Source organism: Hylobates moloch, unplaced genomic scaffold (assembly GCF_009828535.3).
Source record: "Hylobates moloch isolate HMO894 unplaced genomic scaffold, HMol_V3 SCAFFOLD_10, whole genome shotgun sequence".
Classification (NCBI taxonomy): Eukaryota; Metazoa; Chordata; class Mammalia; order Primates; family Hylobatidae; genus Hylobates; species Hylobates moloch.
The window spans coordinates 88,472,300-88,486,176 of record NW_026652285.1 but is presented as its reverse complement, the minus strand read 5'-3'; the positions used below and the strand labels follow the sequence as shown (position 1 = coordinate 88,486,176).

General features: G+C 45.4%; 1 protein-coding gene and 1 long non-coding RNA gene across 2 annotated transcripts in view; one reads left to right on the top strand and one right to left on the bottom strand.

The window, feature by feature from the left end:
• PAPPA (pappalysin 1) overlaps positions 1-13,877 on the bottom strand; it is a 246,402-nt gene that overhangs the window by 21,736 nt on the left and 210,789 nt on the right. Inside the window, 2 exon segments of the mRNA XM_032164971.2 lie at positions 906-977; positions 10,784-10,893. Coding sequence (XP_032020862.1) covers positions 906-977; positions 10,784-10,893 — 182 coding nt within the window.
• Positions 7,694-13,877, top strand: part of LOC116475589 (uncharacterized) — an 85,442-nt gene continuing 79,258 nt past the window's right edge. The window contains exon 1 of the long non-coding RNA XR_004249929.2: positions 7,694-7,963. This is a non-coding gene — a long non-coding RNA (uncharacterized LOC116475589). The remainder of the gene's footprint in view (positions 7,964-13,877) is intronic.

The window sequence follows — 13,877 nt, the reverse complement described above, 5'->3', positions numbered from 1 at the left end:
TTCTGGTTCTGGCATTCTAAGAGTTTCATCAAATACAACTTTTTCTAGGGCATGGTCTGATCCTTTTCACCTGCGTTTTCCTCAGTGGGCTCTGGATGAACCACAGAGATTTGGCCATCCATCTGGAAGGGATTTGGGGCCGCTTTTTCACTGTCAGCTGGGAAGAGCCACAAGGGGCAGAGTGATGTGCAGAAATGTCTGAGTTCCATGGACAGCCCTCCCTTCAGGACACAGCTGATGTTCCAAGAACCATGCTCCTTGAGTCCTCCCAAGCTTGTCACTGACCCACAGAGCCAGATCTCTATAATTCCAAGCTGTAAGGAATGGCTCAACTGTGAAGTCATTGAATTTAAGGGTTATAAAGGCTCTTTCACTTCAGCTCAATGGTTAGGTCTAAGGCATTCATATTCCTTCTGGGGTTGAGGCATGAGTAAATGACTAAGATGTGGGGCAGAAGCAATAGGTCTGCAAGTAAAGGTCATCAGTAAAATGGAAATTAAAAATAAAACCACCTCACATTACTCTGTAAAAGTTAAATGTAACAATGTTGGTAAATTTCCAACGTTAGCATATTCTAGACGGTAAATCATTATAGCCTCCTGCCCTTCCTTTCTTACACATCCCATATTTTGTAGACCACAGGCTCTGGAGCCACAAAAGCCTGGCTTGGAACCCAGCTCTGTTACCCATTCCCTATGCTTTTTAGTATGTTTCCTTATATCTCTGTGCCTCGATTCCATCATCTGTAAAATGAGCCTGCTAATCCCCGTCCAAGAAGTCTGCTAAATGGATATTTTCAACACTCAGTAGGTATGGCAAAGGATAGCCAACATTAACATAACAATAATAATAACAACAGCAGGATTATTTACAGGGAACTGAAGAGTGCCTTCCCTGTGACTCACCTCACAGCCTTTGACACAGTGAATCAGAGCAGGGTGAGGATACCACTTGAGACCAGCAGTGCAGACAACTCTCTGTGGGAAGAGGGAGAGAGAGGTCAGATGGGCTTGGGATTGGGAGGGACCCACCTCCGTGTTGACATCACATTTAAACACCCCACCTCTTCTGGGACCTTCCAATTCCTGACCTCACCCTGGCTTTTACATGGAGAACTTGCCTGGGTACTTGCAATAACAAGAGCCATAAGATTAAAATAATATTTGTGTTCACCATATGTGTCGTGGTTCTGTATTTCCCTGGCAGGAACAAGGGTTGAGGAGAAGCAGAACTGGGCGGTGAAGACACGATCAGAAAAGCCCTTCAGAAAATTATCGACTAATATTCGACCCATTCATGGAGTTGGGCTAACGTGGGGGGAGGAGGGGTGTGTGTATGTGTGTGTGTGTGCGCGTGCGTGTATGTGTGTATGTGTGCATACATGTGTGTGGCTGCAGCAGGAGGATGGGAGAAAACTGTGGAGCAGCATTTCTCAAAGCATGAGCTGAAGACCACTTTCATCAGCATTGCCATGGGAGTGTGTTAAATTAATGGCAGATTCCTCAGACCTGCTTTGGATATAATGAATTGGACTCTCTGAGACCAGGCCCTGAGACTCTGCATTTTAGCAAGCCTTGCAGATGATTCCAATGCACACTATAGTCTGAGAGCAAATGGGCTATTATGAACCAACCTATGGTTCAAATCCCTGGAAAGGCAGAGAACCCCTCCTGCTGTCACCTGCTGCCATGTCATACGGGTCTGCCCACAGTTCCCTGAGGTTGCCCACAGTGAATTTGTTCTTGCTCTTCACCTTCCCTGAATGCCCTTCCCCATTTTGTCACTTTGAGAATCTTTGAAATGTCTGCTCAAAACTTATGTCTTCTTTGGCACTTTTCCTAGCCCCATCAGGCAGAGCTTATAGGCACTTATTTATAGCTTCCTCTTTAAAAATAATAATTATGATGATAATAATGACGACTAACATATATTGAGTATATTTGTTGTGCTAATTACTGTATGCATTATCTTATTATTTCTTGCCATGATGCTGTGAGGTGGGCATTAATCTTGTGTCATAAGAGAGTAAATTCCCCATGCTCCATAGCTGTTAGGTAGAGAAACCAGGATTTGAAAATAACCAGTTGTTTCAGAAATGATTTAATAAAGCTCATAACATAAAATCCAACATGATGATATTTTTAAAAGTGGGTGAAAGAAGAAAGCTAAATAAGACTAGAAAGATAACATAGTATCAGGAATACAGTTACCATAAAAATTCTAGAAGCTTGGCCAGGCGTGGTGGCTCACGCCTGTAATCCCAGCACTTTGGGAGGCTGAGGCGGGCGGATCACGAGGTCAAAAGATCGAGACTATCCTGGCCAACATGGAGAAACCCCATCTCTACTAAAAATACAGAAATTAGCTGGGTGTGGTGGCATATGCCTGTAGTCCCAGCTACTTGGGAGGCTGAGGCAGGAGAATCGCTTGAACCTGGGAGGCAGAGGTTGCAGTGAGCTGAGATCATACCACTGCGCTCCACCCTGGTGACAGGGCAAGACTCCGTCTCAAAAAAAAAAAAAGAAAAATCCTAGAAGCTCCCTTTTCTATTCTCCATAGATGCCCCAGTTTTCATGCCAGATTACAATTATTTCTATAAAGAATAAAATGAAATAAAATAAAATGGTACATGCTTAGATGTGGAGTGACAGGTAACTATGAACAACCAGCTGTGGAAGTCCACATGATCAGAGGTTGTTCGACTGACTGAGAGGCCAATTGATTAATTTTAATTAAAAAATGAAAAGTCACCTGGGCCAAAATGTGGAAAATCCATGTAAACAGCCTATTCTCTCCCTGAGGGCAGACCTATGTGGTAGCCAAATTGTAATTAGGTTTCTTGGCGAGGTTGTGACAAAGGGAATCAGGTGACCCCAAGACTAGATTGGGTGCCTTTCTTCTCTGCTCCATAGAAGCTCAGGTTCACATTAGATATGCCATGCCTTCAGCAATGCGTGACACAGAAGGGATGCTAAATATTTATTTTATAAAGGAACAGATTCTTCTCAAAATAGAGATGATTTTACCAATGGACAATAATTTCTTTACTTGTCTTCCTGTCTTCTAGAGCATCAGAAGATCATCTAAGGTCAAGCACTAGACTTGTCCTCTAAACAAGTCTAGTTTAGAGGATCAGTTTAGTATATAGGCTGAATGTAGCCACTGTCATCCTTCAAGTAAATCAAAGACCTTGGAGAAAGAGCTTAACTTGGTGATCTTCCAATCAGTCTTGCAATGTGAAATCTACTATCTTGCCTCTTACTGCTTCTATTGAAATTGTCTACCCGTCCCCAATACACGCATAAAGTGGTATATGGGAAAAGTCATGGGATATGATATAGGACAGGTGTGGTTGCAATTCTGATTTGGAATTGCTCTGTATATTTCTACTATGAGGTTTGGTTCTCTCATCCATAAGATGGGTACTGAAAACATCATAGACTTGTTGAGATGGTGCATTCATATAAATGATGTGAAAATGGTAAACCTAGTACCAATTTCTTAAGTTTCTTGAGGGCAGGTCCTGAATTATAGACACTTCTGCATCCTTCCAGGGTGAAGCATGGAGCACAGTGAAGAAATACATGAAGGAATGTGATACAAATACAAATGAGGGAATTTGGGTTGTTTCAGTATTCCTTTCTTCCAGTTAAGCTACATTCTTCCCCCTCTGCCTCCCAGCTATGGGGCTGGGTGAAGAGGAGCACCTGCTTTCATTCCTAACCAGATTTTCCTGTCTCAGTATGAGAGTCTGTTCCCAGTCAAAATTCAGAGATGTTGGAGGGCATTTGGTAAAGGTTCAAGAAGTGGAAAACAGCAGAGTTAGAATCCACTAGGGATTTGGTGCCCATGCCTTCCCCTGTTTATTTGAGAGCTAATTTAATCCATCTGTAGGAGTGTCTTGGTGTGGTTGTACAAGTTTCTGTCAGTTGAGGTTTACCTGACGTGAGTTTGGAAAAAGGACTTTTATACTATCTGCATAAGCCTATTTATCTTTCCAAGGCTTTTGGATTTTCCACTATTACTCAGGGCTGCACGCCCCACCTGTCTCACTACAGGGCCCCTCTGTGTGCTAGAACTGAGAAAGGGGACAGGCAGTGGGAGCTGAAGGATTGGCTAGGATGTTTACAGGAGAAGTTGGGAGATCTCAGATGGGGCCCCTCAAATGTCAGCCTTTTTCCTCTTGATACCAGTGAGACATCTAGCCCAGCCAGAGCTTTTTCAGATAAGGTTTTGTAAGAGGGCTTTCATTTCCTGACTTGTTGGTAGGAAGAATAGACTATCTTTTCTTCCTGGTTGCAATTACCATCATCATCATTGTCATCATCATCAACACCATTGGCACCACCATCATCATCACCACCACCATCATCATCATCATCACCACCACCACCAACGCTACCACCATCATCTGCACCATCTTCTCTTTATCATCATCATCATAGCACCACCACTACCACCAACATCATCACCAGCATGAAAACACCATCACTAACATCACCACCTCCACCAACATCAATACCATCATCACCGTCAGTATCCTCATCCTCATCAGCACAAAATTCTCTATTTAATGAATATTATGCTCTAAGCCCTGGGCTCAGAGCTTTCATCTCATTTAATTCTCACCATAACTATGAGATAGGTACTATTTTTGACTCTGGTTTACACAAGAGAAAACTGGGGCACAGAGAAGTTAAATGACCTGCCCCAAATCGTACACATAGGTAGTGACAGTCAGCAATTAAACCCACATTTATCTGGTTTTAAGGTCTAGGCTTTGAACACCATAATCTCCTTCAAAGTATACCATCCCCTGAAGCTGTAAGTATAAAATAGCTTACTTTTTTGACCGATGGGAAGACCAAAGTTCAGAAAGGTGGAGAGGCCCTTTGAGACAAATGTTGGAGTGGGTAGAGCATCTAAAAGATGAAGGCCCAAGAAGACAGGCCCCAAGCAGAGCCAAAGACATGTGAGAAGGCATCTAAGAGAGCCCCCTCATCCAGAGGCTCAGATCTGACACCCCTCCTGGATGTCTTCTAAGATGAGCCCTTTTTCCCTTAGCTTTTTCCTTGATTTCTGGGAACTGCTATGAGTGAATCATATCAGTTATTATTATTATTATTTGCTTTTTGTTATCAACCACTGAGTTTCTGGCTTCTTTCCAGGGTAAGCTTTTTAAAAGCCGAGGCATTTCCCACTCATATTCCTAGTGTTTGAAGAGTATCTGCTTGGAGGTGCATACTCGATGTTTATTGAATAAGTAAATGAACAAATGGACAATCAAATGAACGAATGTATAAGCATGTCCATAAATGAATGAAAAAAAATCAGTAGATTCTGGCTGCATCTCTTTGTCTATGGGCTTCCCCTCCAGTGCACTTAGTTCTCCATCTCTAGGTCAGTTAGACTGGACTTAACAGTCACTGAGAACCATTCGACCTCTGACCTTTAGACACTCGGCAGGGCTTTCCACAAAGCTACCTTCTTTTCACAAATGGATTTTGCATTTTCTGTCTGCATGTGTTGCATATTTTTAAAAGACATGTATGAGGGTTGCCCTTGCAGGATGGAATGCAGTGCAATTAGCTAGCTAATTCTGTCACAGTCGTTATGTGAATTGGGCAATGACAACCTCTTTGAACCTCAGCTTCTTCATCTGTAACGTGATAATCCTTACCTCACTGGGGAGTGATGAAGACAAAATGAAATGGCATATATAGAATTGCCTAGCAAACCATGTCTACATATTAGAGATAGTCAATAAATGGCAATTTACCTCTCCTTTCCTTAAGTCATTCCCTCCCTCTCTTTCTGCCTCCCATTTTTTTTTTTTTCCAGAAGCTATTATAAAAGCCAAGGTCTCAGCACCTAAAGGAATTATAAGGTTCTGAGGATAGGGAGATGCACTTTCTATTGTGAAACACTCTCAGCATCCCTGGGCAAGGGACGACGTGCAAGCAAATTGGATCTATTTCTTAGGAACTGATGGGAGACAGGCTGCCACCCCAGAATTCTAGATCTCCAGACTGGAATAGTCTATCTCATCCAAAGGTTGCAAGCCAACAGCTTCCAGGCTACACAAACCACAGAAATGTTTGGTTTGGCATACAAGTGTTTAAAAAATTGGAAATTAGTTGCCAAAATTTTAAAAAAAGATATTTCACATTTTAAGAACTCCAGATTTCTTGTACCCAAGAAAAAATGAAAAATGTGGCCACAGGAGGCCCACATTTCCACATTGCTGCACTTGGCTAATGCTGTCCCCCTTTGGAAGCAGAAAAACAACGACTGTGTTTTCCATAGTTTGCCATAGTCCCCACCATTCCCTGCAGTCTCTCTAGCATTGAACCTGAGGGGCATTTCCACCTATTATTGAGTTTGTATCATTTTGTTTATTAGATTAGAGGAAGAGTTCTCTGTACCTCTAATCACTTTCAAAAGTGCATGTACAGGGAAGGGGACTGAGAAAAAGAAGGCTTAGGACACAGAAAAGAAGGTACATTGTGTTTCTCTTTATAGAAGTTGAAAACACACTTCTTATGAAAATGGCTCATGATTTCTAATTATATGAAGTTTATGAATAAGCAAAACCAATTCATAGTGATAGGGACCAAGTCTACAAATAAATTTACAAATAAGCAAAACCAATCCATAGTGATAGAGAACAAAACAGTGGTTACCTTGGTGCTGGAGAAATTGCCTGGCCTGGGGAGGGAGGACTCCCTGAAGATTTGGACAGGCCCACATCCTAATATGAGTAGTGGTTTCATGAGTGTACACAAAACAATTTATAATGCCTTACACTTAAGATAAAGAAGTAAGTTATAGCTCAATAAAAAAGAAGGAGGCTGAGGCAGAAGGATCACTTGAGGACAGGAGTTCAAAACCAGCCTGGGCAACACAGTGAGCCCTCATCTCCACTAAAAAAAAATAAAAATAAAAAATTGAAAAAAAGAAAAATAGAAAAGAACTTCAACAGTATCTGTAAAGTTTTTATTTATTAAGTTGGGTAGTATGTGTATTGGTGTTATATTTTTCTGCAAGTCTTTCTTTCCAAAATATTTACAGTAAATACTACTACTACTAATATGCTTCAGTGTTTATTTTTAATTATTATTATTATTTGAGACGGAGTCTCACTCTGTTGCCCAGGCTGGAATGCAGTGGCATAATCTCAGCTCATTGAAACCTCTGCCTCCCGGGTTCAAGCAATTCTCCTGTCTCAGCTTCCCGAGTAACTGGGATTACAGGTGTGCGCCACCATGCTCAGCTAATTTTTGTATTTTTAGTAGAGACGGGGTTTCACCATCTTGGCCAGGCTGGTCTCGAACTCCTGACCTCAGGTGATTCACCTGCCTTGGCCTCACAAAGTGCTGGGATTACAGGCGTGAGCCACTGCACCCGGCTGCCTCAGTATTTAATATACAAAAGAGTATGGCCTGCTTCACTCATTTCTCCACCTGCCTGGTTCAGGTGGCATTTCAGTTTGTGACTCCTGAGTGAAGCCCAGCTCTCACTTCACAACTGGGTAAACTGTGGCCTAGAGAGGTGACAGGATTTGCTCCAGGACATACAGCAGGAAGGCACCAGAGCTTACACTAGAACCTTGGTCATCTGACTCAGCAATCATAAATATTTAGCAAGTACCTGCTGTGTGCTAGGCACCGAGGGAGGTACTATGGTAACTAATATGACCATGGTCCTGCCTTCACAAAGCTCACTGTCCTGGTGTCCTCATCATGACCTGTGATCTCAATGTTGACATTCCACTCATCTAAGTAGTCATCTTTCTCTTCATTCACGTCAATATATGCAAAGGACTTAAAATAGAGTCTGTCTTGGCTAAGTGTCAGTGGTGGACCACAGCTGGCTGGCATAGGCTCGCAAGAGCCAACAGTGCCTGGATCTTCCCAACTTTGTGCTCAGTGACAGCAACCTGGAAACCTTGAAGTCTGCCACGGTAGGAATATTTATATCTCAGAAATTGGGAAATGCTACAAATCAGAGTCTAATGTTTGTGGAGAGCCAGTTGTTAACTATTTGCCAGCACATCCCTGGTAAGCCATCAGTAAATGTATTGCCTTAATTACTCTACATTTCATAGAAGCTGCAGGGATAGCTGAAGTAAACTATCAGACTGGCCTGGGTCTCTCTTCAACTTCTCTTAGGCAAGTGGCTTCCACATCTGAGATTCCATTACTTCCACTGGAAGCAGGAAGAGACTAATACCCACCTGATAGGGACATATGTGTGTAGTTGTGCGTGTGTGGTAGAGGGTGGAGGTGGAAATAAAGGATAGGAAGTGCCTGACCCAGTGCCCGATCACAGCAAGTGCCCAATAAATGCCAGTTCTTGCCTCTCACTCTCTTACCCCGGGGATAAAAGTGGCAGCAGCTGGAGCAGAGCCTCACCCCCAGCTATCTAAATTGCACTGGTGCTCACAGGCAGACCCTCAGAAAGCAGAGGAGCTATCCAGGGCCTCCTCTGGCCTGGAAATGCCGGCACCAGCAGCTCTATTTCTGTAGCTCTCACTGCACAAGGGGCAAGGGTGCAGCAGAGGCCAGCTTTTCTGCCTTATTCCTGGAAATCATCAATCTCTGCCCTTCGCCCTCCTCCCTTTTTCTACCACATTTTTTTCCTCCTGGATAATGAGGCCTCCAGAGACCAGTGGAGGTCTGAACCTCGTTATGGTTCTCTCGGTAGGCCAGCATCAATAAAGGCAGGCAGACCAGGGAACTGGGTGGGGGATGGGGCAGGCAGGCAGCGGGTGGGCAATGGTGGGGGTGGGGGCAGCTTGCAGGCTTTCAAATCCCTAGATTTATTTCACAGTGAATTATAACTAAACTCTTTAGTGCCCAGGGCTCACAGAGGGAAGGGTGGGAATTTGCCCAGGGGGTAGGAAAAAGGTCTTAAGTGGGAGGCTGGGCCAGGCCAAGAAGATCTCTGATACTGGGGTGAGAGGGAGGTCTCCTGTGTCTGTTCTGTGTGTGAGTCAAACTCACCTGCTTTCAGGTATGTGGGAGTTAGGGTGGGAAAAGGAAGGAGAGCTGGTAGTATTGGAAGAGCTGCCAATCACAAGTCCAGCTTGTCGTTCCAGTTTTGTGCTGCTTGTGTGGACCAGCTGCCTTCCTCTATAGGCCTCAGTTTCCCTATCTGTACAATGAGGAGCCTGTCGTTGATTATCTCTAGCTGCCTTGAGATTCTGACATGTGGGCTCCCTGCATGCCTGGGTATATGAGCATATCAGGGTGCACTGGGGCATTCAGGGGAATGTGTCAGGAATTCTGGTTCAGGAATGGTGGAGGAAACAGATGAAAGAGCTTGAGGTTTGGGAAATAGGGCTGTCTTATGGATATGCAGAGAGTCAGACGCAGAGAGAGAGAGAGAAACAGAGGGGATGATGCAAAGGAGAGTATGGGAGGGAGGAAGACAGAACAAGAGGAAAGGTATATCAGAAGAGGGAGGAAAGAAAAACAGAGTGGAAAAACAGAGATAGGAAAAAAATTAGAGAGAGTAAGATGGAGACAGAAAAAGACAGCAGAAGAGAAAGAGGAAGCAGAAAGGAGGGGAGTAGCATGCCGGGGCGCACAGAAGAGTGGAGGATGTCTGGCCAGGTCTATACGCCCGGAGTGCTGAGTAAGCCCTGGCAATCGTGCCCTCAGTGCATTTGAGAAACAGTACACCCAGTATCGGGTTCTGCCCGGCTATCCAGAGTGTGATCTACAGCAGGCAGGCAGGCAGCAGCTCCCTGGGCTCCATGGCCTCTCAGCACCCCAGGCAGTAGGCTGGTGGAGAGACACAGAGCTGAACCTCGCCCACCCCGCAACCCCGGCCTCCTTCTTTCCGTTTCTCCAGGGTGAAGAGCCAGTGCCCACAGTGACACATAAGGCCTGGGACCTGTGATGTCCTGGGGGAGAAAAGCAGGGCCCACATCTGCTCCAGGGGCCCCAGTTGATTGGGTGACACAAAGGCGAGTGGGAACAGCCAACCTTAAAGTCAAACTGACACTGCCCCGAGGTGGGGGCCTCTGTAGTCATCTGGCTGGAGGCATGCTGGCCTGGCACTGGGGGAAGCACACAGGGCTCAGACTCAGGTTTGGGTTCAAGCCTTGGTTCAGGGCCCATCACCTCACTTCTGAGATTTCAGTGTCCACAACTGGAAAATGCAGACAATGACCCCTCTCTCATACAACTGTACTGAGGCTGAAATGGAGTCTTCGTGCTAAGCACCAGACACATGAACGTGGCAGGTTCTCCACAAACAACCGATGTTACTAGTTTGCTAGACACCTATTAATTGCTTTCCTCAAAACAGGTAAAGCTTGGAGAAAGATACCAGAAACCCAGGCTATGTAAAGTGGAAGGCTACATAGGAGGGCACCAGAGAAGCCACACAACACCATCTTTATGAGTATGGCCTTTCCAGCCAGACAGACTCGGGTCTGAAACCTGGCTCTCTGCTCCCTACCTCTGTTATTGGTGCCTCAGTTTATTCCTAGGCTGACATCAGCATTTAGTAGGACAGTAAATAAAAGGCCCTTCATGTAGGACCTGACAGAGAGAAAGTGTTAAATAGTTAAGGACTAGAGAAATGATTGTGAATAAGTCTTCTCCCCACTCTACCCTACATCCCCACAACACACGGCCACAGGGCAGGTGTGATGATTAGATGAGATAATATGTGTGAAAGAATGAACTCAGGACCGGGACATAGCAAGTGCCCAACAATATCATTTCCCTCCCCCTTAGCTGCAGGTGGGTAGATGTCCCTGGTCACTCACCTCCACCCGTGTGGGGTTCAGCCAGTGGGGGATGTCACGCACGGTCACGTTCATTGGCAGGATGATGGACTCGCTGTTGTGGTCCAGGCACGAGATGGCACACTCTGACCCTGAGGGAAGCACAGCATGAGGCAGCAGCTCAGGCCCCAGACCCTTGACATCTGCAAACTGCCCTCCTGCAGAGTGGGCCCTCCCACTCCCTGGTCCCCACTGGACTCAGCTACCCAACCTGAAGGCAGTGGGAAGGAGAAGGCAAGCCAGGCAGGGCCACCTCTGGTCTCCCTGACTCCATTCACATGCCTCCCATCTGGCTGGTTCCTGCTGCCACCCTCACTGGCTCTGACCCTAGTTTGATCAAGCTCCTCCTCTGCTCAAACACCTTTCCAAGGCTTCCCACATCCAGAACAAAATACGGCCCCCTTTGCTGGGCACTCAATGCCTCCTGCAGTCTGGTCAATCTCCTCTCTCACTAACCACCTTCACTCTTTGGTTGGTTCAACCGGACTGAACTCCACTTGGTTTTCATCGGAGTCCCACAGTTCTCATCTTCTGTGCTTCTTCTCTTGTTCATCCCATCTCCTGAAATGTCCCCCAATCTGCCTTCCCATAACCGAATTCTATCCATTATTCAAGGGCCAGTTCAATTCTTCTAAGAAGTTTGCCCTGATTTCCACAACTGAGAGAGAGTACTCTATCATCAGATGTGCTTGATTCATCTCGGAGTTTAACCCAGTGTCTGACACCCAGGGAGAGCTCAGTGAGCACTGGCCAAGTGAATGATGAGCACATAAATGCAATACCAGCTTCTCTTTCCCCAGGGTTTCATCCCTGTCTTTCCCTGTACCTTAAAGACCCTTCCCACTCCAACGAGTACATTTTTAATGATCTTACAGACCTCAATCCCATGCCACTTGCTCAGAGAAGACCTTCGTGGTTTCCTGACAAGCCAAGCCCCTCCTAGGTGCCCATGACAGAATTGTCACATGACCATTTCCTGTTTGCTTGGTGAGTGTGATATCAATAGCTCTCTTCCCTGCTGGACTGTAACTCTATAGGGCCAGCACTACCCATACTCCCCATTCTATGTCCAGAGCTTGGCACTATGCATGGCAGATTATAGGCACTCAATAAGTATTTGTAAAATGAGTGTAAGAGACAGTGAGTGAATAAGTACATCAATGGATCAGGAAACGAGTGAACTAATGGATAAATGAATGGCATGATGACTGACTGATGAATATGCGTTTAGGTATCTTATGAAGGAAGAAGTAAGTACATAAATGGATAAGTGAATGAGTAAGTTATGGATTAAATGGATAAAGGAATAAAAAAAATCGGGTAATGAGTCAAAGAAGGGGTAAATGACTAACAGAGATAGGGCTACTACATAGAAGCCCTTGGTCCAGGAACTTTTGGGTGAAGACAGTTGACTTCCAGGCTATGGGTTGGCAAGTTGACTGTAATTCAGCTCATTCATTCTCTACCCTGACCTCACACATCCTGAGGTCATCTGAAAAATCAAGCCTAGTCCATGGAAAGTACTCAGTACCCCAAAGAGGCATTTATTCATGTGGGCAAAGAAACAACCTGTCAGAATCTGACTAGGCCTGAAAGAGGCCATTTCTCTGTCTTAGTATCAAAACCACCCTCCAAACACTAGGAGCAAGTCCACTCTTTTCTTTAAATATCCTATTCTATTAGCTATTTTAAAGCTCCCCCTTCCAAATATACATATGTACGTATTAGCTATTTTAGAGGCCCCCTTCCAAATATACATATGTACATGACACCTGTTTCACAGGCTGAAGAGCCAAAAGGCACAAAGCTCAGGGCACAAAGCTGGTGAGAAGAGAGCCACATCTCTAATTCCAGGCCCCACAATCGATACAGTGCAGCCACATGGAGAGAGGAGAGAAGGAGGCAGCCATCGAAACAGGAGAGATGGTGAGAGGCCAGAGGAGAGACAAGAAATGGGGACAACACAAACAGACAAAAACGATAAGTGATGAAAATAAGGAGCAAAAATCCCTAAGCAGTCAGAGAAACTGCTTATGGAGTGTGCTTTATCATGAGACCAGTTCTAAAGGAGTTTTTAGGGAGCAAAGATGAGACAAGGCTGTGATAATAAAATTCTTTTGGAAAAAAAAATGCAGCCTCTGAGAAATAGACAAAGGCTATCTTATCCCAAGAGAGGAAAAAAAAAAAAAAAAAAAAAAAACGGTGGTCAAAACAGGAGACGCTTGCTGTCCTATGCAGTGGTCATGTCTTAATTTCTCTTTCTCCACGTCTCCCCCAGGCTCCCCTCCCCTACGCCAGCTCTGGGGCTTTAAGACCAGGCTACTGTGTTGTGATATATGAGCCGTAATTGGCATCCTTACAGAGTGGTGATCTCACCAGGCCCCCGCGTCTCCTTCCTGGGAGGCGCGGGGAGGGTGGCAGCCCTAGTGGCAGCAGCAGCAACTTTCTGAGGGCTCATAACTGCCACAGAAGCCTCCCCAGGTGGCCTGGGGGAGGCACGCAGCGGGAGCTGGTCTGGGTGACTCCAGAATGTGCCCTCCAGCCCCCAAGCCCGACACATATCTCACCCCTGCTTATAAGGCCAGTGATCAAATCCCTCTCCTTGGCAAAGTGGATCTCCCCAGGGAAGGGCTCAGCCTGGGAGGTGGAAGTCAGGGGCATTTGGTGGAAAGCGAGGATACAGCTGGGGCTGAGGAGTGGATGAGCAAAAACTGCTCTCCTGCCTTGCTTCTCACTCTGACCCTCAGTCTTCCTGTCTCCCTATGTGGCTTTTTCTCTCTGCTCTCCTCCAGTGTCCGTATGCACTCATCATCTGCCCTGGATTATCATATTCATAAGATGGACATCTGGGTGCCAGCCATGGGGACTTGGGGTACAGGAAAGGGGAGTTAATTCAGGTTGCAATATCATATAGATTTCTTTCCCTTTCTGCTTTGACCATGAAAACACTCAGTGGGTAAAGAAATATCACCCTCCCACCCCTTCCCCTCTTTCTCCACTGTTCTGATGGAGAAGACAGACAGGTATTGTACTCATTTGCATACAGTTGAGACATGTGAATAAAATGTGTAAACGC